This window comes from Fusarium oxysporum, chromosome VIII (assembly GCF_013085055.1).
Source record: "Fusarium oxysporum Fo47 chromosome VIII, complete sequence".
NCBI classification, from domain to species: domain Eukaryota; kingdom Fungi; phylum Ascomycota; class Sordariomycetes; order Hypocreales; family Nectriaceae; genus Fusarium; species Fusarium oxysporum.
Window position 1 is genome coordinate 2,465,767 of NC_072847.1, and position 24,601 is coordinate 2,490,367.

General features: G+C 49.6%; 5 protein-coding genes across 5 annotated transcripts; 3 read left to right on the plus strand and 2 right to left on the minus strand.

Moving 5' to 3' along the window:
• Nucleotides 1-9,573: 9,573 nt before the first annotated feature.
• On the plus strand, nt 9,574-11,465 carry FOBCDRAFT_49353 (vesicle coat protein). Its single transcript, XM_054706541.2, has one exon. It carries the CDS (start codon nt 9,849-9,851, stop codon nt 11,259-11,261), a length of 1,413 nt encoding a protein of 470 aa, XP_054562516.1. The 5' UTR covers nt 9,574-9,848; the 3' UTR covers nt 11,262-11,465.
• A 1,021-nt stretch (nt 11,466-12,486) lies between these two features.
• FOBCDRAFT_188198 (P-loop containing nucleoside triphosphate hydrolase protein) lies at nt 12,487-14,317 on the minus strand. The gene is made up of 4 exons (XM_031188084.3): nt 13,983-14,317; nt 13,882-13,923; nt 13,730-13,828; nt 12,487-13,676 (listed from the first exon to the last, which is right to left on the minus strand). The coding sequence occupies exons 1-4, from the start codon at nt 14,135-14,137 to the stop codon at nt 12,707-12,709; spliced, it is 1,266 nt and encodes a 421-aa protein (XP_031035349.1). The 5' UTR covers nt 14,138-14,317; the 3' UTR covers nt 12,487-12,706.
• A 1,008-nt stretch (nt 14,318-15,325) lies between these two features.
• FOBCDRAFT_49372 (uncharacterized protein) lies at nt 15,326-16,072 on the plus strand. The gene is made up of 4 exons (XM_031188083.3): nt 15,326-15,589; nt 15,691-15,758; nt 15,812-15,854; nt 15,913-16,072. Exons 1-4 carry the CDS (start codon nt 15,430-15,432, stop codon nt 16,026-16,028), a joined length of 387 nt encoding a protein of 128 aa, XP_031035348.2. The 5' UTR covers nt 15,326-15,429; the 3' UTR covers nt 16,029-16,072.
• A 1,309-nt stretch (nt 16,073-17,381) lies between these two features.
• FOBCDRAFT_188199 (uncharacterized protein) lies at nt 17,382-21,485 on the minus strand (the record flags this gene model as incomplete). The annotated part of the gene is made up of 2 exons (XM_059608659.1): nt 17,382-19,138; nt 19,728-21,485. The coding sequence occupies 2 exons, from the start codon at nt 21,483-21,485 to the stop codon at nt 17,666-17,668; spliced, it is 3,231 nt and encodes a 1,076-aa protein (XP_059465639.1). The 3' UTR covers nt 17,382-17,665.
• Nucleotides 21,486-21,774: 289 nt separating this feature from the next.
• On the plus strand, nt 21,775-22,886 carry FOBCDRAFT_229906 (uncharacterized protein). The gene has a single exon (XM_059609819.1). It carries the CDS (start codon nt 21,908-21,910, stop codon nt 22,688-22,690), a length of 783 nt encoding a protein of 260 aa, XP_059465640.1. The 5' UTR covers nt 21,775-21,907; the 3' UTR covers nt 22,691-22,886.
• Nucleotides 22,887-24,601: the final 1,715 nt, after the last annotated feature.

The following is a 24,601-nucleotide window of genomic DNA, read 5'->3' on the forward strand; positions in this document are numbered from 1 at the left end:
GGTACGATGATTTAAAAGCTGCTTGATATTCGTATGTATAACACGTGAAATGACTATGAATATGTCATGTTTCAAAAATACACAATACTGCATTCATCTCAAGCCCAATAATACACATTGTATACATACATCTTGAAAAGACAATGGAACTCTGTAATCTTGTGTTACTTTCAACCAGAGCTTAACGCATCAAGAAAAAAGAGTCACCTGGGCAGTCAAACTGGAGCTACTCAGACTAGGCTCCCTAGGCGATTCAACAGAGCTCCAGATATTCCCATGTCTCCCGCCTACGCCCCTGTAAGACGGCGGCTGCCTCATGCACTGCCACGAGACAATAACACATTGGATGATGAAGCTGAAGAGAAAAGGCTTCAATTGGCTGATGCTGCCTGCAAGAGATGACTTGCCATTGACAGTCGATGTTGAACAGGGGACCTTGATTGTGTGGCTCCTTGTTTTTCGGGGTCCATAGCTGTCAACATTCGCTGATCTTTAAATGCACGTCTCCTGTAATGTCTAATTTTGTTGGCTCTTTGAAACACAGGGCACTCTGCACGCACTCTCGCTCAAACATCAGCAGTCCAAACCCTCATAATACTCCTCGTGTTGATCTACATTAAACACTTCGCTTAAACTAATCCATTGATACTCCGTCCGTCTTCCAGGCATTATCGTGTTATCAACCTCGACAAGGCTGAATCCAAACACGACTCTTGCACCAATCAACCCTCTCAACGTGCCAGCAAAGACCCGCCGCTGCCGAGCTGCATCCCGTGGGGGGGGGGGGGGCGATAGATGAGTCCACCGGAGGCCGAAAACCAGCCAAACACAGTGTCTAAACGCCGCTAAGAGTCCACTGTCCGCGCCAGGATTTAGCGATTCGGTGGAGATAGTTCGCCCTGCCGTAGTCAGCGGTGGGGCCTCAAAGGGAACTGGACGGGTGCTACTGAGCGTAAAGGAAGTTTGAGGTAGGACATGTTGAGTGATGAGGGGAGGAGAGAGATGATGAGAGAGTTATACGCCGAAGATTCGAGAAATCATGTACTTGTGTTGTGCGTGTGTTTGACTCAAAGCCCGAGGGCTTTCATTTGTCGTGGTATCAGCAACTCGACTAATAATTGGCATCTCGAACAGCTTGATGCCTTGGCTGACAAGAGTGAGGCGGTACGGTACACCAAATAGCCCAGATAGACTGAGCTAACCTGGACCATTGCTCTGCCACACATCAGCCTCTAACTGTCCAGCCAAGGGGAGGCAAGAAAACTTAGGACCTCAATCTTAAATGACAAAAAGCCTTAAGGTAGGTAAACTTAGGTGAGACTTCACTAGCCTTTGGACTAGTTAGTTTTGACACCTAAACTTGGGTCTGAAGTTTTCTTGCTCCCTGAGGCCAGCTTAGGCTCACATGTGGCTCCAAGTTAGCCTTGACTCGAAACATCAAACGATCTTCAACTTCACTAGAAGATCTGTAAAAATCTATTAGCAATATGTTGTCGATTATACCCACAGAACCCACGGTATTAGCTAAATGCTGGCCTCAACTGCAGGGTCCAGATCACGGAGAGCCCGGATCTACAGGGTATTTCTGGGGCAGTCATTCATCATCCAACAATTGGATATCATTGCTATCATTCATAGGCTTGAGATTTCGTCTTCATTGACAACAATGGGCAATTTGTTTCCAACACCAGCTACATGGCTCTATACGGAGTGATTTCTACATGATGAACAGTACAAGAAACCTTTTTATCTTCTTTCAAATAATTTTTTAAAGGCGTATTCCAGTAATATTGTTGCCATGCGAGGTACAAGTTGCTGAACTTACCCTACAATTCAACACAACCTAGCCTTTGCAACGACCCCAAGGACTACTCCGTGGTCTACCTGAATATCATGGCTTGAAACATTCCCTTTGAGACGAACACCACCCTCACCGATATCGGAAGTATTCCTCGATTTCATCTAAACAAACGTGACATGAGTCCGGGGGCTTTCGTCCGGGTTGGATCGGGTTTGAGTGATCTCCAGCTAGCAATAGACAATTAAGCACCGGCTCTAGACTAAAGACTCCTATCCACGATTGATCGTCGCATGAACTCAAATTCTGTGGTGCCCTGAGATAGGGCTGACTCGGACGGTTCTCTCCATACGAGATTCTCAATTTGGAATACGAGTAAGACAGAATGGATACAGACAAAGGACATCCCTTGGAGCTCCCAGCTGCAAAAGACGGCCAAGGTAACGGCTGATAGGACACGGAACAGCTCCGGAGCGTCTTTGGGCTCAACATATTTTCAGCCATATGACGAATTTGCTTGAAGTTCATGACAACTGCATGATGTTTAGTCCAGGATATTCAAGAAGCCACCTGCAAGTTATTGATTCAGCCATGAACTATTGAGCGTGCTCATTGATTCCTAATATGACTTCTCATAAATGATATCTTGCAGACACATCAAGCCTCGCTGTCGGTAGATCGTCGACGACGTCAGAAAAGACATCGCATTCTAATCAGGTTTCACTCACTTTTGGCTCATTGATCATGTGGCTGAACGAACAAGGGGAGGAGTGTGAACTCGATAAACTATTGCTATGTGTCGGGCCTCATCTCTACGCCAACTGTAGAGACTCACTCCCTTGAGATCGTCACTCGTGTAACACCAAACTCCAGAACTCAACGGCCATCACGCGACCCCAGATTGCCCCTTTGAGATTGCCATCAAGCCTCAATGGAACCTGATCGAGGCTGAAAGCCAGACCCAAACTGAATGAAGCAATCCCTTCGCCCCATTGGGATACCTGGCGTCCAAAGTGAACCACAAATGCAATGCCATTATCTCGTGCCTGCAGCTCCATCGTCATATCGAGCTATGCCACTGTCTGAGACCTACACACACACGACCTATCATTGCTTGGCAGGAGATCATACCAAACATCTGTCTTGACGTACGGCAGATCCGCGAAAATCCGGCCCAACGGAACCAAATGATCGCCGGGAGGGAAGAGACGACAACGCGAAGAAGCAACGCTGAAACAAGCCCTCGGGAGCGAGACAAGCAGAAAGCCCCTTTGCAAGAACAGGATTGAAGCCGATCCACCGAGCTGATAGACGAGTACGACTCAAGAGTGAGCGTTGTTCCACTTGTATCAATGGCTGGGAGGATCAGCTCAAGGGATAGCAACTGCATTATGCATCTGCATCACTGACCAGACTTGGCTTCGGGACCGATCTAGGACCCAGTCGAAGATTCACGCAGACAACGATCCTGGAGGAAGCTGGCACATGCCCGAGGTGGGGGCGTGAAGATGACCGTGAATTGCTTTTTCTGAGTCCAAGTCCATGGCCACGAGCACTTCTCGGCCTCCCTTGGCCGGGATTCCCGAGACTCAAGACTCAGCTGTTTTTTCTTTGACCCCCAGACTTATGGAGGTGCATGAATGATTATCGTGGCTTATCAAAAACAAAAAGGAGAAAAGAAACTCGGCGGAGTAAAGAGAGAAGAAGACGTGGAGCCCAGGGCGAGTGATCGTCGTAAACTAGACCTTAGAAGTCGTTAACCGATGGATGTTTTAGAAGCTGCATATGCAGGCGGATGCAGCCCAGTGTCCGTTTATCTCACTGCAACGGCGTTCCACGTTCCTAAAGATTATGAACAGCGGGCGTTGAGGGGTGTTGAGATATCATGATCTTCAAAGGGAGAGGAGGGAACGCGCCGAGCCGAGTCGTCTTATGCTGACATGACGTTTGTCAATAGGCAGGTTATCATTGGTGATGAATGCGTACGGATACTGTACAGCAGACGAGTTAGAAGTTGATTAATTGGCAGTCGTTAATCGCAGAGTCTGATTCGTCGCTGATCTTTATCAACGTTGCAGATATCCGAACAGGGGGTTGGACGACGCAACGCGTATCGGCAGCATGCTTGTTGGTTGGTCGAGTTCTTACAGTGCCTACAGTACAATAGGCCTCGGCCGAAGAATCCCATATTTTTTGCAGGTCATGCGCTGCGGGTGATGCTGCAGTGTTTGCGGCATGTACAGTGCATATGTCATGTATTGAAGATCCCAAGCATTGATCTACAGCGCCATGTTGACATTCGGACTCATTGCCAAGAGCAACGGATTCACAGCTAGTCAGATCCTTAATTCTCAGCTCTTATTGCTTGGCATATGATCTAGACTAAAATTATAAGCAATGCTATGATAACACACGTGGAAGAAACTGAACTCAAAACGCAATTGCCTGCTTTGCATTGCCGCGGTTGTCGCCTGTCAAACACACTCTCTCGGCGCGTGGGTGCAGGGATAGAGATCGTGGGACCTACTTGTTTGGGAGCCTTGACCACGATTTCCAGGGGTTGACCACGTCGTGGGCTCATCTTGACGTCCGCAATGTCCTTTGACAAATGACACTTGGGTCTTGTTCCAGGTAAGTGAAGTAAACGAGGACTTTTTGTGAATCCATATCAAGGGATCGCCTAGGTTGTATTTGCGGGTTATTGATGAGAAAAGAAAGGAAACGAAAGGAAGCTGAGGTTTCTGACTCTGTTACCATGAATCGTGAATCAAAAGTGTTTCAGCAAAAGCAAAAAAAGACAAAAATAAGGAAATATCAGAGACACCCTCACTCCCAGTCTCTCACGGATCTCGCTGTACCAAAGTGAATGTGAATGTAAGTGACCCACCAGAACAGGGGGATTATTTTCTTCGTCGAAGGCTTCTGGAACAACTGTCACAAGTCATTCCCCCCTGGTCCCCCTTGGTCATTGCTCCTGGGGTCTCCGTTTTGAGTCCTTTTGTGGCCGGCTCCATCTCACGCGAATAAAAAAGACGAGAAGAGAAGAGGAGACAAAACGATGGCGGCCCAAGGGTAGCCTAAGCCTAACCAGGTTACCTTAGGCTAAAAAGATGAGGTACCATCGCATCGTATCGTATCCGCTCTCGGTACAGTAGCGGATGGTAGGCAAGGCAAGGCAAGGTAATCCACTACTTTGGAAGCGAGAAGGAAGACGAGACAGTTTCGACATGTGCAAGACGAGGTATGCATGCGCATGTACGGATAGAGTTGATAGACACGCGACAGCAGGGAGAGTCTCCAAAACATACTGAGGAGATGCTGTAAGTGATAGACTTTGCTTATTCCATCACACTCCGAAGCGACAACTTTGTCTCATCTCCTTCTCTCAGGGTGGAGATTATATCCAGGCCTCAGCTACCATAGCTCGCAGTCAATGCCACTCCAAGACAAGAGAACATTTAGAGTTCCCCGCATGAACGGATCAACTTTCCTTCTCTTTTCTCAGCTTCACATTGCACAGACTAGCAATGAAACGCAATAATAAATAAGCAGAATCGAACTGTGTCTGTGCGAACAGCCCCCTCGTGTCGTCGCCGTGAAAGCTGCTGTCATAATGACCATGGCCAACTGCCGCCCAGACCCTATTCGGGCTAGAGGCCGTTGTTTGATAGGCTCTCTTGGCTCTGTGTTTCGTTGCTGAAGATTGCGATGTTACCATGTGTTTCTTGGCTATACCCTTTGACATTTGCTAAACGCAGGGTGAGCCGAGTGTTACGACAAGTTGGTTTCATTGTTTGCTGAGTTGCTCCGAGTAGAGCCGTGCTCTGTTCGACCAACATGACGAGTACGTGAGAGAAGTGCAACGTTCAAGTACCGTTACGTCCGACCATTTCCTCCGAAATATGAGGACCCCTTGCTTGCTCCATTGCTTCGATTTCAACGCACGCGACGAGTGGAGTATTCCATCGGGTCCATCCCCATAAGTGCCTCAGCATCGGGATCCCCCTCCAGACTTTTGTTGGCCCCGTCCGTCATCTAGGCTCGCTCTAGAAGCAATCCTGACAAACAAGTTTGGTTCCCTTCTCTTTGCCCCCGACTAGTAGTTTTGGCTTAGACATAACAGCCAGAATTGGCCGTCTAATTTGTCAAGACAGCAGCTAGATCAGAGGAGGAAGTGTCTCTAGGAAGTTCCGTGTTGCTCATCGGGATGGTTTACATACAGCCAGGCTTGGCGTAGCAGCTAAGAAAACAAGCCGAGAATTCATCCATTGACTTGGTGGCTGGGCAAGCGGAACAGGCCCCACTGGTACCAAAATTTCCCCTGGGGCCGGCGCTCGGAGGCTTGTAGCCTGAGCAAGGGGATGCAAGAAAACTTGAGACCTCTGTTCTAAGTGACAGAAAATACTTGGGTAGTCTTTGGAGAAAGTTTGACAGACCATTAGACCACTTATTTTTGGCATCTCGGCGATGAAGGTACTCAACTAATAAGCAAGGCTAGGAAGTTATCGTTGTCGTAAAGATCCGATCCTTGAAAAGGTTAACAAGGTATTGGGATAGTCTCTCTCACTGGAGGAAAGGCATCGGCGGACCGGGTGTCCAACCGAAGGACCCTTATTACGACTGGTTATTCCTGCTTGTTACCGTCGTTCCTTAGCATTTGTTGGTGGGTCATGTCATGATATGAAGCAACTCAAGAGAGGTACGAGACCATGTTCATGTTGAAAGCAATGGCAATCGTGATGCTTGATATTGGAGGTAATTGTATCCTTGAATATCTTGCGGTGAGAAATCTCTTGCCGGTGCTCCATTGCGGATTCATCGTCATAGATGAAGATAAAAAACTTGGTGTGTGAATGTGGATAGGATGTGGATGCTAAGGAACAAGAAGATGATTTTAGCGTATCCGAGAAATGTGGTTTCCCACGGTAAAGTTAATCATCCACAGCTGCCGTCAAATTGCTGGTTGGAACATTCATGTGACTTGACTGTTTCTCTCAGATTAATATTAGATACGAAACTCACCTCTAACAATCAACCCTTGATATATAATGATGCCCAAACAATTCATCTTCGCACAGGACGCATCGCACGCCCACACACGTTTAGTACAAGGGGGAGTTTGATTGTAGTTGACTGTATGACTGAGGCTGCCCTGACGTGCCGGGTGCCGTCAATTCCAACCATACCATACCCTAGACAAGAGAGAATATCTCAGCTAAATTATCGAGCTAAAGAAGGAAAAAAACAGCGAAGTGGGATTGGATGAATCGGCATTGGCATGGATATCAATCACCCACCCACACGATCCTTGTCCTTTCTAGCTTGTCTAGCTTGTCTTTAGTACGGTACCCACCGAATGGAAGCAATGGAGACGAGTTTCCCCAAGTCATATCCTATTGGATCCCGTTTATTGATTGATGTGAAATATCCCAGGCCCTTTTTCCCTTGGTCAAACGGTTTCTCAGGTTCGCGAGGGGCCATGTCTTAAAAAACGCCCACCCCCACAGCCACGAGAATTGACATCTACTTGTACTATCGAAACCAAAGCAAAGAAACCTCGACTCGACTCACCTCTACGGACTGAATGACAATGGTGATGATGGATTAGAAAATCACCAGCTACTTTCTTGGTGTCTTTCCATTTTACTTTGCCCTTGAATACAGGCATCGTCATCCTTAAGCTCGGCTTCATTCACTCAGAAACTCAAACTAAACCTTGTCCGTCCGATCCCGTCGTTTCCGTCGAATCCTCTCCAATTGCCATCCTCCTCTTCCATAACCTCTCCCTCATCTTTCTTTGTCGATACGATCATTTGGGTTTGCCCATTCTCTCGCTCTGGCTCTCGCTCTGGCTCTGGGGCTGCAGCCGCGACTTTCCGCCGCCGATATTCCGTCCGTCTACCGGAGCTCTCTACATTAATTGCCCCTCCCTTTCTCTGTCTCTCTTACGCCTCATCAACCTGAACTGGGTTGCTGCAGTTCCTTGTCCTTGTCGACTTATTTCCCCGCGCAGCGTAACTTTGCGAGCGAGTCAAAGGCCATTCTTGTCTTCTCGGTTAACCTGATACGTTTATTTAACGACTCGATTTCTTTGTTCGACAATCTTGCCCGGAGCAATTGCACATCTTGGGTGCTGCCACCTTTATCCATACCATACTGTACTGTACCATACCTTAGCACACCCTGGTCGAATCGGACATCGAACCAAGCAGAGAGCTCCGAAAGCAAACATCCCTACATCCAATTCAATTCGATTCATCCGAACAAAGACAGTCCCTGGCCTGTCTGGTCCACCGAAAACCCAATTGAACCGAATCGAATCTTCAACAACAGCTACTACTGTCCTGTCCTGTCCTGTCCTGTCCTGTAGCCCTACTGCACTCCGCCTGCAACTGCAACTGGAACTGCAAGCACTGCACGAGCCATTCGTACTACCACGCCCACGCCTAATTACTTGTACCTACGCACGCCCTCGTCGATCCGGCCCCTGCTCGCGCCTCAAGGTCTCGCCTCGATACCTCTTGACTCTCTCCCTCTACAAACTTATTTACGACCGCGACGCCCCGAAAACCAGCTTCAGCTTTAAATCAAGCTTACAACACAGCACAGCTCTCCCCGCCGTCCCTTGTGCAGTCTCGTGCTGCCAAAAGGGAGACCCCATCCCTGTCTCGCAGCGTCGCCCAATCGTCGATAATACTTTGATACTTACCTTTTTTCCTCTGCCGCGATTCGATTCCGAGACGACGATACGTCATGACATACATTGTAAGTGTACAACACAAATTTCCTTAAGGTCAAATCTCCATGTCTCGACTTGACATGTCTCGCTTTGCTTTGCTTTGCTTGTCTTTACTTGACTTGGCTCTCTTGTACAACCACATGCCAATTCCTGCCACGTCCGACGTCGCACCCTCCACACTCCGAGCTGCTTCCTCCGCCCTGGTCAATGAAGGCATCACACGCCATGCATTGACTTCACATGGTCGATAGCTTGTCTCAGCAGATCCCTGTCAGCCATGAATGAATGCTTTCCTCCTTGAGCCTTTGACTCTCTGCACGTCCCTAGGTCGAGCAGTCTCGCCCGCCCTGTTGGGTCCAGACATTTCTGGTACCTTTCTTCACCAAAGATCTCTCACACACACACACACACACACTCACACACTCACTTCTATCATGTATCATGATTCCTTACCATGATCCCATTCCTATTCTCGTCCATCCATCCATACACAGCAACCATGTCTTGGCTCTCATCGATGTTGCTTCTCGACGTCGCTTTCGACCTTCCCTTGCTTTTATCCCCCTTGGCTTCATCCTCACATCCCTTCCCTTTTCACACCCTCGCTCTCGTTTCCTAGCTGCCAGTCCGTTGACGGCCCGTCTGCCGTACCTCCTAATGGCCCCCGAGCCGCCCGCTGTCTGACATGCACTTTCACCCTCACACACACCCTGTCCTGGTCTGTCCTGTCCTGTCTTTATCCCCATCGCATCGCATCGCATCCCACATCCCACGCACCCAGCCCAAGTCTTTACTTGTCTTGTCTGCACACCCTTGACTAGGCACGAACAATACACAGGCGCACACAGACATGCACTTACATCCACACCGCTTCACCGCTCGACTGTGATTGCCCTGCCCTCGATTCAGCGTTGGTAGTTCTGGGGCAATCATGCTTCTTACTGGAATCCCAACTCACCGGTGCCACATCACTTCCCTACCTCAGCCCCATGACCTCAAGAACGGCCCGTTGCCGGTAAGAGAGGAGCCAGGGCGACCAAAACAAGCTGTCTCCGTACACCGAGATATATCACCACTTGCTTTGTTCCTATAATACCATGTCTCCCATCGCTACCCCTTGCAACCCTCCTGTTCTGAGGTCTATTTATCCATACATGATCTATCCCTGCCCCATAACGTCATGAGCTTTTTGACACGATATACTTCCCCAGAGCCATCATTTGTTACTATGATCAATTCTCTCGGCAGCTTGTACATTACCTACCACTTTGATCTACTGTTGTTCTCGCGCCAACTGGCCATCTGCTCGCAATGCGCAAGAATCAACCACTAATGGCGTCTTTCCAGCTATGTCTTGCCCACTACTGCGACCTCCATGGCCCGACCCCTTTGATGGTCACTGAGGGTCTACCTGCCTCATGTACTGTCTGCTTTGAAGATGGTGCAGATCCTGCCGATAACAGACCACGATCCAGCGCGCATGCATCGTCGACTGCTCTCAACGACGCATTAAAGAACCTCGACCTATCTCGGAGCGCTTCAATGCCAGCCTCCGAACAAGAGGCTCAGGCGCAACGTGCAGCGCTATTGCGAAACTCTAGCAATTCTGGCGCAACTCCCACTGCTATCGATACTCCTCCTGAAAGTCCACGACCGGCCCCTCCTCATCCTCGGCGCGATTCGAGTTTCCGAAGAACCTATGACGAGACTGTGACAAAGAAACAAGGCCCTTGCGATAACTGCGCAATGACCTTGCCGCGACAGCAAGCGGGATCAAATAGTGTTCATCTCGCAAACAATACTCGTGGACCAACATTGCGCACTCGTGCGCCAGCAGAACGGGTTTTCGGCGCAGGAGGTCAGGCATCGCCTCCCAATTCCCAGACCTCGAGTGATACCGATGGAGAGCGGGACGAGGACCCTCGGGCTCGGCAAAGAATAACACCCTCGGTCAGCTCGCGCAATACCTCGCGATCAAGCAAGAGTGGTGGTACAGGCAATTCGACCGCAGCAGAACGGACACCCTTTCATGTCCACTACGTCGACTATACATCTACCCATGATCCGGTCCTACCCGACTCTTTCTCTCTTATTCGAGCATCTTGCTTGCGCACTCTATCCTTCGAGACGTTACCCCGTGCTCCATCTACGGCAAACCCCACTTCACCCGTTGCGACCTCTTCTCCGGCCTTTGTCACTACACAAAGCGCCGGCTCGGCTGTCACAGGCGGCCCCATCTTTTTCGGCGACGCCCTCGCCGGTTACACGACGGCTTATATCTTCCGTATTCCTGATGTACACGCACGGGGTCATAAGAGAGTGTATGCCTTCTTGGCGCTTAGTACTCACCGAGAGCGCCTGGCCATGAAGACATTTGCTGTGGTCTCGACCGCTTTTCGCGAGCTCGCTACATGGATCCAGCAACTGGCTGAAGCCGAGGCCGAGCGAGCGGCCGAGAACTCTCCTATTGGTAGCAGCATCTATGGGGGTGGCTATGCACCACCACCACCAACTGTCGAATCCTCTGGAGGCCCTGATCGCAATGGAAGCAGCTTTCTGACAGGTGGTAGCGGGTTCACCCGACGGATGGGAGGTGGCCCTGGTGCCTCAGCCCCAAAAGCCCGTGGTCTAGCGGAGATTGTTGGACAGCCTGATATCTTTATCGAGCTGCACCGGCGTTTCGTGCACCTTCTCTTTGAAGTTGGTGTTACCTTGAGCTCGTAATGAGCTGCTTATGCCTATTGGCATGCTCTATACGTTTTTCTGCTTCGGCATACCCACGGCCATTCCTTAGGATCAGGATGACTTCTTCTACCCTGTCTTCTCGGGATGATCTGGTCGCCGCAGACATACCCCAGCCTTACCAATGCTACTCTCCACGCCCTACCCAATGATACTGAACCGGTCAAAATCCGATTCGTCCTTGTTGGCTCGGCGCTTTTTTGTCCTTAGGAGCAATAAGCGATGTATGATTTTACATACAAGCATACTTATTCGAAAGTAATGGCAATGGTAATGGCTAATGGTTAATACCTCAATGAAGCAACGATCTCGGTCGATAGCTGCAGTCACTCAAGACCTACTTGTCTTTTCTACATTTCCTTTTTCACAATGCTCGAGGATTCTTGGCAATGCTGCTTACACCTTTCCGCAAGACCGGGGAGTTATACCCAGCGGCCGACTTGCCAAGAGCCTCGTGTAACTGTATTCTTACATGTTTCGACTTCGGAAGGGCTTTACGCCGTTGTCATTCGGCATATTTTGCACGGGCATTTGATTCCCATTTGGTTCTTGTAGCGTGTTTGTTATCTACTTTTGTGCGCAGAGAACCCGTCAGGACGGGAACTCTAAGGAAGCGGGCGAAACAAAATAGACGGATAGCGAGTTGGGGGAAACAAACCCGAAAAGATGGACGGAATAATGGAGTTTGTGGCGAAATAACTGTATTTTACAATCCTTTACCTGTTATCATTTGTCAGATGGAGATCAACAGCCAGGAGTTGGCACGGTTTTATTGATAGACTTGTACGGAACATAGACAGGAAAATGTTATGAAATGGAAAACTACGGTTATTTACGATTAACTTGACCTTCAAAATACCCCATTGTTGTGTGCTATTGTGCGTGGTTATCTGTGAAGTTCGCATGCCTAAGATTGAGAATTCGGAACTATCAAGCGACTGAGGATGAATAATTCGCCTCCGGGTTGAATTGTTGGGAACTTGGACCTCCAAACTCGATTACACATACCATTTACTGTTTATCGCCGCTGACTTTCAAAAGGCCACATTGATGCATGCAGCAGAGCATCACCAATGTTACCTCTGAAGTCGCATCCCACTTTGTTGGCTGCAGTATCTTGCTGTGACCGGACAAGTTGCTCAGAAACATGTGATAGTCTGACATACAGAATGGTAAGATTCTTGAGATGTAACTCGAAGCACACATCGCGTAAATCAATCAGTTCACCGGTGTGAACCAAAGAGGCAAATTCATATCGCTTGCGCCGTCAATCGGCACGTTGATTAATCCTAATCTACCTTTCGCTCTAATCCGCCTCCCTTATGGACTTTTTCTTCCATATCCCCTTGGCCTGATAGTTGACGTATGTAATACAGGATAGATGACACACAAGAGTGCGTGAAATGATAAACAGACACCAAGTGGATCTATTTGTAGAAATCAAACTTGTTCTCTTCGCCGGTACCCTTGACCTGGCTTGAGTAGGCGTCCTCGAGATCACTCTGAATGATGTTGTAACGGTTCTTACGGACAGCACGGAGACCAGCCTCCTGCATGATCGCAGCGATGACAGCACCAGACAGAGGGTCGTTTCGGACGATAAGGGAGTCGAGATCGACTTCGGGAGCCAGACTCATCTTGCCGGCGATGGTGGAGAAGATGAGACGTCGTTCACGGCGATCTCGCAGAGAGGGGAATTCGATCTTTCGGTCGAGACGTCCAGGTCGGAGAAGAGCAGGGTCAAGAGTATCGGCTCGGTTGGTGGCCATGATGACCTTGACGTTAGCGGTCTGATCGAAACCATCCATCTGGTTGAGAAGTTCGAGAAGAATACGCTGGACTTCTCGATCGGCACCGGTCTGGGCGTCGAATCGCTTGGTGGCAATGGCGTCGATTTCATCGATGAAGATAATAGCGGGAGAGTTCTCGCGAGCCATGCGGAAAACATCACGGACCATTCGGGGACCCTCACCGAGATACTTCTGAACAAACTCGGAACCGACAACTCGGATGAAGTTGGCGGTGGTTGAGTTGGCAACGGCCTTGACCAACATAGTCTTGCCGGTACCAGGAGGGCCGTAGAGCAGAACACCTCGAGGGGGGTCGATACCGATCTGCTTGTAGAGGTCAAAGTGTGTCAAGGGGAGCTCGACAGCTTCGCGAATCTCCTGCTTCTGCATGTCCAGACCACCGACATCGGCGTATGTCACATCGGGCTTCTCGTCGGCGCCAAGCATAGCAATGGAGGAGTCGGCCTCGGGGGGAAGAATATCGACAAGGGCGTTAGAGTGTCGATGGAGGGCAACCGAGGAGGAAGCCTTGAGCTTCTCCCGGTCGAGGGTAGAGAGGATTCTGACGACATAGTTGGATCCGGTGCTAGACTGCACAATTCCAGTACTTGAGATGCTGGTTAGCTCGTGTAGAATTGTCGGTTGCAGGTGAGCACATACTTTTGGTCAATAGCCTCCATAAACTGTCCTATAACTAATGGCACGCTCTGAATCCGCTTGATTTCTTCTTGAGCCCGTACAAGCTCACGCTTCAAACTCCTGCAAAGAATCAGCAAATAATAACTAGGATTCAGACGGGATTGATAAATTACCTTTGCTCATCCTTGATATACTCTTCTTGCAGCTGGATGTACCTATTCGAAAGCTATCAGTTCCCCGCAACTTTGGGATATCTGAGACTGGAGTATCGTACTCTAGTTGCCTCTGGAGCTTCTTGAGGTTCGCGTAGTCGTCTCCTCCATCGGTTGATACACCCTCGAAGTTATCAATTGTGGGAATGGTTGAGTGCGCGGCCCTCTTGTGAGGTGCCACTTGGTTTGCTGGGTTTTCGACAGCGACGTCACCCATTTTTGCGCTTCTACTGTGTGGTTAAGATAGGTGAAATGATCGTGAGAATGCGGTGTAGATAGAAATACGCGTCGAGCCTGGAAAGCGATTGTCGTCGGGAGATACAGCGCTTGGTTGTTGTTTCGGTCGTTGAGGGAGTGATGGAGCTGCTTCGAGATGATGCCAGGCGCCAGTAACGACGACGACGACACTGGAAGCTAAGGTGAGCTAGCGCGGCTTGAAATCTTAGTCATCTGGATTGAGCTTGACTCACGTGATCTGTCGACGTCAAGAGTGAGAGCAATGAGGGTCCAGACTCGATAGCTTTGATTGGCTCATGATCCTCTCTCACAGGCAGGGCGAAGTGGGGTTGCAAGCTTGCAGCAGCTGCAAGGCTCCAAGGCTCCAACGACCCCAGTGCGAGCTTCAGTGAATCAGATTGGCCGATTATCGGGGGGATCTGCCTCCACACAAGGCCAAAGACGTGGGGACCCTGAAGGGGACGTTTCTAGCCTGGTACATGAGAGCTACAGCGGATGAAGTGCCTCTGTACTTTCGGCACTTGACCCTTCTGAGGCTGTATAAGCTGGGGGAATGTCTTATTAGTGGCGTTGAACTGATTCAGTCTAATGTTGAAAGATGGCGGGTTTTGCGGTGAGAATAGACTCATGACCCTGTCGATAAGCCTGCCCCGCGATGTTCGGTGAGAGATGCAAGGTGAATCGTGAATCGTTCATACAGTATTTACAGTATAGAGTATTATTATTGTTAATTGTTAGGGAGGAGCTGCTCGCTTGTCTTTACAGTACATGTATCTTTATGGATCGTCTCATGTAAACTCAAGTACCCGGTTGGATTGTGGCTTATCGGCGTCGGATCACTCGCCTGTTCACGGGATGATGCGGCGGTGATTCACTGGTCGGCGGCCGAGGAGCAAGGTAAGGCAATCGACAAGTCACCTCACTCACTGACTGGGTACCTCTTTGAAACCACCTTCTACCTTCTGACTTGTTCAACTTCCAACCAACTCAACCTCTTTGTCTTTTTGCTCTCTTTTCGATCGCCTTTCTCGCACAAGCCATCCTCACGTCTCTTATCACCTTAATCTATTACTTACTGCTCGGCGTGTCTTTGTTGCGTCATTCTACGGATACTGCTGCCATCTCCTCCCCAAACGCCGTCATCTTCCCTCCCTCCGCTGCCGTTTTCGACTCGGCCAACCTCTCGTCACACACACAATACCCCTCGTTTCATCTTGAGTTGCTTGTTTGTCTCTGTCTAGATACTCCAGCAGCCTCAACATCGCACATACAATGTCGTCCTCTATCGCCATTCCCGCTGGCCCCTCGGCTACCCGCCCATTCCATAAGAGCACCGGCTCTTCTACAAACAGCCCGTTTGGCACTCCTTCGTCTTCTCCTCCGTCAGCCGGAAAGGACAAGGCCCTGCACAACCGCCGTCCGAGCCTCCTGAGTAAGTGAAGCTGGATCATCCCCCGCCTCACACGATTGCAGCGACAATGATACGATCGTCTTATCATGCACCCGCAGTCGTTTACTGACTTGTCTTTGTAGGCTCTTCACTCTCCAAACAAGAATGCACCGTCATTAACGTCGGCGATCCGGAAGGCACTCCCCGATTGGTAAGTGTCTCGACAATATTATACTTGGTTTCAGGTGTACTGACTTTCCATAGATCTCCTACCTCTCCTCCAGCCAGGGTTTCGCCTGGAACCCCGGTATGTTTCACTTGTATCATGAATAGCCTCTCCACGAGTCACGGCTAACAACTGGTAGAAATCTTTCTCCCATCTTATATCGACTGCGACTATGTTCCCCTTGAGAACCGCCGGGACCCAGTCCACGAGATCATTCTGACCGACGACGAGTCCAAGAACCTGCTACCCCATTAAATCGCCTGACATTATATCGCATACACAGACCAGGCCACGATAGACATTTTCTTCTCACGAGATTCCCGATTCAACGACAGGCCTGCTATTATCCAGTTATTGTTTTTATGGCGTTACGATTCCCGCGGCTTTTTACTTTGCTTTCCTTGCCTTTCCTTTCAGTCAAGCAAGACATGACACTTGTTTTAGGCCTGTCGACGCATGGGCATTGTTCGGTGGAGTATGATTTCGGGACAGGGTCCCTGGTCAATCGGCTTGACAGCCTCACTTTTAGGTTTTGGCTTTGGCGGAGTAGACAAGACATGGCAAAGCATCCATCACTTCAGCGTCCGGCACATTCGGTATCAATCTTGGGAATTGGATTGGGGGAACGCCTGGATTCGCGGGCTAAATGGAAGAGGTTATTTTCACTTCTTGGGGGTCTTGAGACCAAACTGTTTCGTTCTTTTTCCTCACTAATTTTGCGGCTGGACTGTTTTGTTCTTGAGGGATGGTGGCGTTGAGGTAGGACGGTGTTTCTTTGTTTGTAACTCTCCTCAATTCACATGACTTAACTTGATCATCGCTCAAATGACACCTGCGATGTTGATCGCTTCCCCGTTGGGGCCAATCACCGATGGCCGATATGAGCCGGCCCCCTACCGAGAACTCGCCCGGACCGGAGCTAACTGTACGGGGCCGGCCGGTGAACCTTTGATGTCATTCAAGCCCAAGAAACCAGTTCCGTCTTCGGTATTGGTGATCGACGTCAGATTGACAGAGATCAAGTCTCATTGTCGCACGGATTATGTTGGATTGCATTACGCTATGGATCTTTGTAAAAACGGTTTGAGGGCACGGCCACGAGTCTGTTACCGATTCCCGACAACGATTAACTTCGTTTCCATACCGGCCAGTACCCGGTATCTGACTCAACCAACATCCATCGCCAAGAGCGCCATGGTGCAAACATTATCTTTACAGCACTTTCGCATCTTGGGCAGCGATTTATGTCTTGATCGATAATGAGGCCTGCAATTCCGGGTGGCCTCGTTCTACAGGGTCCACCTTTTACACCACAGTCGGTGAGATCTCACCACGATGCCTGGGGACACAACTGGGTATCATCATGAGCACAGTTTGCGAGTCTATCAAGCACATACGACCATAGCTCGTAGAAAATACGGGATCCCGTCTGCTCTCCCATAGTCAAGCTGCGAAGCGCTGGATTAGTAGTTGGGTCGGTGACGACCAGCGAATCCCTGGTGTTGTATGTTCTTTTTGTGGTGTTTTTGATGATTGTCAGGGACTGATTACTGCCTTTTTGAGAGCGGTTAGAGACGTAGATGCAATATTATAAAGTTTGTAACAGCAGAGTAATATGGGCTTATGAAAGCTAACCACAAGGTGTTGTTAAATAGCCTTGCTTCTTGAACTGTTTATGTGCAGGCCGATTCCGCTCCGTACCGTTTTACAGGGCCGGCGCCGACGGTGGGGCTCCGGTGCCGTTTTCGTGATCGCCCACCGGGGGGCCGAAGATGAACGCCCGTAGATTTCCCCCCGAGCATTTAGCGAGACACACTCCCCTCCAAAGCAGACTCCTTGCAATGCATCTCGAATTTAATCAATGGTCAAATCTCACTCTTAGAATGCTTGCTTTAACTGTCAGGGCGTCCAGACATCGGCGATACCGTTCCAATGCCCTCCCAGATCCGGAGCTGAACGGGGCTTGCACTGAGTACTTCCACGGAGCCATACATGTTAGTAAGCAACTCGTGTTTCTCGACACTGTCTGGAATCTTTTCTCCACCCTCTTCAAGTACCGTAGTCTCCCTCGTCTGCATCAATTCACTGTAGTATGATTCCATAAAAGAGTCATCCTTCACATCAACATCGTTTTCCCTCCCTCGCCACTCCTGATCCCCACGATAAAACGGGTTGGCAGCGAACAAACTGGCGACCTTCCATAGGTGCCAGCTCGGCTCTGGGTCAAGGTTCTTATAGACATTCTCGTAATCGCAGACAATCGCTGCTGCCGCGCACTGCCTCTTCATCTCGGGCACCTTTATGGCGAGAAGGCTAAGCATATCTGACTGCGGCTGCAGGGGCCACCATATGATGTAGGGCATCGGGACTCCGGGTGGCCAGCCGTCTTCAAACACGGAAGCGTCGTTGAGCATGATGCGTCGCGCCATTATGGCTCGCTGGATATCCCACACGTATGGGGCAGACCTGGCATAGATGGTGTCGTTCTTGATCTGGTCCGCCCACCAGCGAGCATACATGGTGTGATGTAAGACACCACGGATGACACAGTCCTGGTCCAGTTGCGTCAAGGTTCTTTCAGAATTGGCGAGCTGGGCATAGCGTTCGATGTTGCCGTCGTGAGCGGCCATCTGTGTCAATAAAGTCTTCTTCACCGTCGGCAGATCCCGAGGCAGAGGACTGTAGAGCAGCTTCGCCTCGTCATCAGTCAGTGTGCCGTGCCGTTGGTCTACTTCTTGGTCCTCGAGGCCAAGATGCATGTCCTCTTCGATGCATGGAAGGAGGTCATCGTTGGACAACCGTGTGATGCCTTGTCGAGCTGCCAAGCGCCATCGCACTTCGGTATTACCGTTCAGATACGCCGGGCATTCATAATCCATCAATTCAATGGTGCGTTTGCAGTCGTCCATAACGGCATAGCGAGATTTGAAACTCATGATCTCGTCATAGATGAGTTTCCCACCGTCTGTCTCGCTTTCTCGCGCCTCTTCAGCGATGGACACTTCAGGCAGGAGGTCAAGCTCCTGATAAAGGACGTGGTAACCTGCTGCAGCACATGCACGACCGACTTGATAGCGCATGCCGGGGAACTTAGAGGCCAGTGAACGGTAGGTGTCCTCGGTGGCCATGTCTGGATGCCATATACAATATGGCTGCTCCTCCGCCGTCATCCGTTCCGGTATGTCGTTGCTCATGATGCGGCGAGCGTTGCGGGCTCGAGCGACCTGAGGCATTGAGGAGCTGAGGCGTCTGACGGGTTCACTCATGGCCGAGTGGTAGTGCAGGCGAATGCCCCGGATAAGCGCTGCGCGACTATCACGGTCTTCAAGGAGCCTCGGCACTCCATCACCGCGTATGGCCTTTTCCTGATCCGTTCGAAGTTCAAGGCGGTCCAACATTTTATTTATTTTTGTATATTTCTTTGCTGGGCGGAGGATGATGAGGCAAAGCTTCAGAATTTGGGTCGTTGATTTGTTGATTAAAGGGTTGACATGACATGGGAGGGGTCAAATATTCTTGCCAAGGATGAAAAGAATATCCCGGCGTCCTCCTCTTCACAGCCCTCAGCTCCATAGATCCACAACAATTCCAAATGTTACCTGATAGCTGCGATTTGAGCCACAAGACCTATGTCGAGATACGGCATCCAAATTACTGTAGTAATAGGCTTCCAATGTAGCTTATAATGGGTTTAAGTTGAAGATGAACTTCCTCGACATTTACTGCCACGATCAGTACATCAAAGGTATTTCTGATGCACATGAACGCCGTGTTACATGACCAGTAGGATAGTTGTGTGGTTTTCCAAGTTCAGAGCCGGACCTATGGTAACCCCCTGTCCTCCCCAATTCACCTTTGAATCCGCCATAACATGTATCACGGAGTCTTCACCTCGTCAACCTCTTTATGTTCTTGCAACAAACTCAATTGAACCCAACTGGGGCAGCCACCCACATCCCAAGCATCGACCCGAAGCTCATAAGTCACAAGGTCCTCTTGGGAAGTTGGCATCTTGCGGAGAACAGCTGAAAACACAGTCTCTGGAACCCTAACGGATCGTTTTACAGCACGGTCTGTATGTGCAACAAAAGATTTCTTGTACTGCGCACAAGCCCGAAAGAGAGCGTTCTTACGAGACTCATCGATGTCGTTGCTAGACTGCGAAAGTTCTCGAATAGCGCATGAAGCATCGTCGGTTGATATCATAATGTCGATCCGAAAGAGTGAGGATTGAGAGCCATGTGAACAGGCAACCCAGAGAGCCTTGAATGGGGACTCATGTATCGGAGTTTGTCGTTTCATCCAGTCGTCGCTTGGATAAGACAAGACAATATCGAGGGAGCGTGTAGTTGTCGATGAGACTTGTGCCAATATATTTAATTGCTTTGATGAAAACATTGAAGAAGGCGGATTCATGTCAAAGTTATTTGAACCTTCGAAATAGCCACTGGGTCGAATGAATAGTTCCGTAGGTCGAAAATACGGGAGCAGTGTCTTGGGCACACCGATAAGTGAAAACGATTTAACTCTGCAATAGACCCGTCGTCGCGCCGACTCATAGTCACGTTCTATTAGGACACAGACAAGACTGTCCTCTGTCTCATATGATAGCCATGCAACTGGGGCCAGGTGAAGATCAGTAGGGAACAGAACATGCAAATTGATACGTAAACCACGACTTGTGAACTCGGGAGGACTTGTTCGGACCGACTGCAGCGCAACGATGCTACGTTGGCCTCGAAACATGCGGCCATATTCCTTCTCGTGGAGGACTCGATATTCGATGCTCTGTTTCTCCGCATCAAGCTCAGGCTCAGAAGGGGGAGGAAATGCATGACCATGATCGACCATCTTCTGGTCCTGCGTGTGCTTTGAAGCTTGAGCATGTAGAGAACTCTTGGAGAATTGCGAGGGTGACCAAGCCAGAAACCCAGTAGAGGAGGTTTCGGAATCGGCTATTGGGTTATCTTGCTGGAGAGTCCATGCAAACATGCTGTAGTCCTCTTCTTGTCGGAGAATCTGCTCCTGAAGTCGGATAAATGACTTGGCTCCTTCGCCATAGAGAAGAGGCATGTTGACATCGAACAAGCCCAACAAACAGTAGGCAAGATCTTCCTCTCTGGTTGTGGTTCGAGCCGATGCCCACGACATTCGCTCGGCGACATTGTATGATGAAGGATGGGAACCACGTAATACAGTGATTGGGATGCCAGTGGCACTTTCTATACTTGAAGCGAGACTCTTTTTTGTACCGATTACGGTCCATTCTTTGGAGCAGAGCTCGACGATTTGAGGCGCGATCAGTTCCTGAAGTGTCCAACCTCTTGTGAACCACCTGCTTCTGCCGAACTCTGTGATATGAAAGACGTCCGTAATGGTAGATGTTTCTGTGGTGACATCTTGTAAATAAGCATAACAGACGGTCGCTTTTTGGTACCACTTGTACATGGAATTGATTGCCTCAGATAGCTCAGCGCTACTAGACTTGTCAATACAGCAAGCGTCGATCCACGCCCACTCGAAGCCATCTTGAGCTGCCTTTCTACAACAACCGACAAGTTTAGGGTAGCCTTGCTTCGAGGAAGAAGTCAGGGCGCCAATATCGCTGTAGAGGACCTCTTCTTCGGTCCATGTGTGACTGAGAATAGCGTAGGGAGGGACTTGTCCGATGAATTCTTTCAGCTGAAGAGTTGAGACATTTAATAGACGCATTGTAACAATTGAAAGAGCAGTGGTGGTTGGGACACTTGAGCTGCTTGAGAGTTTGGGACGGTGTAATCACGTTGACGGACAAGTAGAAGCAGGCTGTCTCGTGTATTTGTTCATCATTCGTCGTTGCTTGAGTGAGCTATGCCGAGACATGGCCGAGGAGAAGCTTACGGCCGAGACAAACTCAGCGACAATTGGTCAGTTTTGGGTCAGGCTGCGACATTCCTCACCTTGGTCGAGTATCATTCACGATAGTTCATCACGATGTAACAACAGATGGCAAAGTATGTAGCTCAGATGAACTGTATAGTATTAAGGTCTATGCACCTCTATCAAGAGATCTATGTGCAAGTTGTAGAAATGAATTATATACCCAACGCTTCCATCCTTAGTTCATCATGTGTGAAATTAATCATTAAAGACCAATGCTTTTCCCTTGTCGTCCAAGCTCATTACGAGATATATCCATGACATGTAGAGCAGAGGTTCTGAGTTGCTTAGAAGAGAGCAATGGCACCGAGGACGGCGAGGACGCCGGCGGGGGCAATGCGACCGGCAGCAGCGGTGACAACGGCAGGGTTGGTACCCTCGGGGACGGGGTAGGTAGCGGTACCAGTGGGGACGGGGACGGGAGCAGCGGTGGTGGGCTTGCCGGGGACAGCGGGAGCAGTGTACTCAGGCTTGCCGGGCTTACCGGGAGTGGGCTGAGGGTAAGGGTGCTCGGAAGCAGGGTGAGTGGTGGTGAAGTGGCAGTCGGTGACAGTGACGGTGCCGGGAGCGGTGACAGTGACGGTCTTGTTGCCGTAGGTCAGAGTGGTGGGCTCAGGGCAGTAGGTAGTCACGGCGGTGATGACCTCAGTGGTGTAGACGGGGTGAGGGACAACGGGCTTGGTGGGCTTGACGGGGTAGCTGACTGTGCAAGGGCAGTCGGTGATGGTCAAGGTGGTCTCAGAGGTGACGGTGTAGGTCTTGTCACCGTAGGTGAGAGTGGTAGCACCAGGGCAGTAGGTTGTGATGGCGGTGACAACCTCGGTGGTGTAGTGAGTGGCGTTGGAGGGAGGGGCGTAGTAGGGAGAAGCGGTGGCAGCTCCGATGAGGAGGCCAGCAGCAGCAACCTTGATAGCAACCATTTTGAAGGATTTGGACGTGTTGATGAAGTTCTGACTTTTAAAACGAGTGAAGTGCAGAAAAGCAAGATTGAGCTTTGAGCGAGAGTGTAACGACTGAAGCGAGTGTAGTTGTTGGGAGGAAGAAGAAGCGAGGGAGAATGTGGAAGAGAGTGAGGGAGGGTATTTATCTTGAGCTCAACATCAAGACCAACTTGATTCAAAGCTGAGCTGAACCGAACTGGGCTGATAGATACGGAAACCCAGGTCCCAGAGACACACACAAACTCAAAAGGCGTCTAGTTTAGTCTAGCCTAACCAGTTTCTGAAAGTCCATTTAACCTTGTACACACATCGAGATGGGGCCTGTGAGCGGATTCAACTGCACACGCTCACGCTAGACGAGGCAATTTTTACCTTTCATGGCTCCCCTTACCCTCTTTTTACCGCTCCAAGGCGTAGCTCGTCCAATCATGATATCATTGAAGCCATCTCACTTCTTACTCATACTGTACCTTGCACTAGCCAGACTCGTTGGGCTGAGGAGGTGCAGGGTACAGGGGCCCTTGTCTTGGAATACGAGGTCAGGGGAGGGATTTTTATGACAGATTCGGATCTTGTGAGAAACCTCATGATAAGGAAATGTCCGGGGTAGGCAGAAGTGATTGGTCTGACTCTGAGTGTGTGTTGTTGCAATGCAGGGTCTTTTGTTGTGATGGCCAGTTGTCACAGTTGCAGTGACTCTATCTACTAATCGACAGGGCAAACTCTATACTCATCGGTTGCAACGGTGGCAGTTGCAACAGCACAGCACAGCACGGTTATCAACTGTCTGTTCAGTGGATGGTCCGATTTAGAGGGGCCGAGTTAGCCGGACTTCTTAGAGTCATGGGTGAGCTGGGTACCTGCGCTAGTACCCACATAGCACCTAGCTCCGTAGTCCGGGGAACTTTGTTTACTCACTTTTTAGTCACTCAAATCTCCTCTTTTCCTCCTCCAAAAAAGCCGGTTTTTTTCTCTCACGTTTTTCCATCTCCAATCACCAACAACGGCCCCTGCAGTCAGCATCAGGCTAATGCGGCGTGCTGCAGCCTCTATCACACTCTGACCCAAATGCTCCAATCACAAAAGGTCGTCATCTTTTAGTGCGAGTTGATTTGTCCCTTTTCGCTGTTCCTTGGTTTTTAGTCTCCATAGCGAAAAAAGTCTTATCTCATCATGTTTTTTAAGCTTCAACCAATTAAGACACCAAAATAGATTACCCCCTGTCTAGTGACAAATCCAACACCCTGCCCCTTGCATTCTGCGGGCTGCATTTTGCATTTTACCAGAGCAAATCATGACCCCAGAGTCAGCAAAATCAGTTCATCCGTTGTTGGTTGTGCCGTTCGTAACAGGAAATTGCACGCAATGCTTGCCTTGACAGTTTTCGTATGGCGGCGGTTCCGTTCCCCTTGCGTCGATGGTCTGTCTCTGGATCAATGGCATTGTAAGCTTGTCTTAGACACTTAATCTCCTATGCACAGCTCGTCAGCTTTAATTAAAAGAGATGGCGCTGTGGCTTGTCGCGGAAGCCGAGGATATCTCAACACATCTGATCTAATTAAAGCTGAACCGAGACTCTCACTCTCTGCAAGGCTGCCATGAGATTTGCACCCCTACATCCTTATCACTAACAATGTGAAGGAGGCAATAAGATCAGATCATCCTGGTTGTAAATCCCCTCGCTTGCAATCAGCTCCAGTTTACTCCATCGAAGTCGTCAGCCAAAGCCAGCGTCGCTTGACTCATACCGAAGTCCCAAAAATATCACCATACGCGAAATTACCATCAAGCCACCCTCATCTTGGCTCGTCAGCCTCTCCGTTGCAGTAATAACGTCTTTCCGAAGATCCAACGTTTCATGGCGGGTTTCATAGCGACATCTCACAGAAGTGGCTGAGACCTGTCTAATAGCTACTAATATTTGGCTGAAACAACGGATGAGGACTCCTAGGGACTCTTATTGTCTGG

Bases quoted from the DNA above. Each gene is read 5' to 3' on its own strand.
- FOBCDRAFT_229906 (XM_059609819.1), top strand. From the start codon at position 21,908: ATGCTTTTCCCTTGTCGTCCAAGCTCATTACGAGATATATCCATGACA.
- FOBCDRAFT_188198 (XM_031188084.3), bottom strand. From the start codon at position 14,137: ATGGGTGACGTCGCTGTCGAAAACCCAGCAAACCAAGTGGCACCTCAC. The intron at 13,924-13,982 runs GTACGATACTCC...GCTTTCGAATAG, and splicing joins AAGCTCCAGAGGCAACTAGA to GTACATCCAGCTGCAAGAAG. The intron at 13,829-13,881 runs GTAATTTATCAA...GATTCTTTGCAG, and splicing joins TATATCAAGGATGAGCAAAG to GAGTTTGAAGCGTGAGCTTG.
- FOBCDRAFT_49353 (XM_054706541.2), top strand. From the start codon at position 9,849: ATGCGCAAGAATCAACCACTAATGGCGTCTTTCCAGCTATGTCTTGCC.
- FOBCDRAFT_49372 (XM_031188083.3), top strand. From the start codon at position 15,430: ATGTCGTCCTCTATCGCCATTCCCGCTGGCCCCTCGGCTACCCGCCCA. The intron at 15,590-15,690 runs GTAAGTGAAGCT...TTGTCTTTGTAG, and splicing joins CCGCCGTCCGAGCCTCCTGA to GCTCTTCACTCTCCAAACAA. The intron at 15,855-15,912 runs GTATGTTTCACT...AACAACTGGTAG, and splicing joins GGGTTTCGCCTGGAACCCCG to AAATCTTTCTCCCATCTTAT.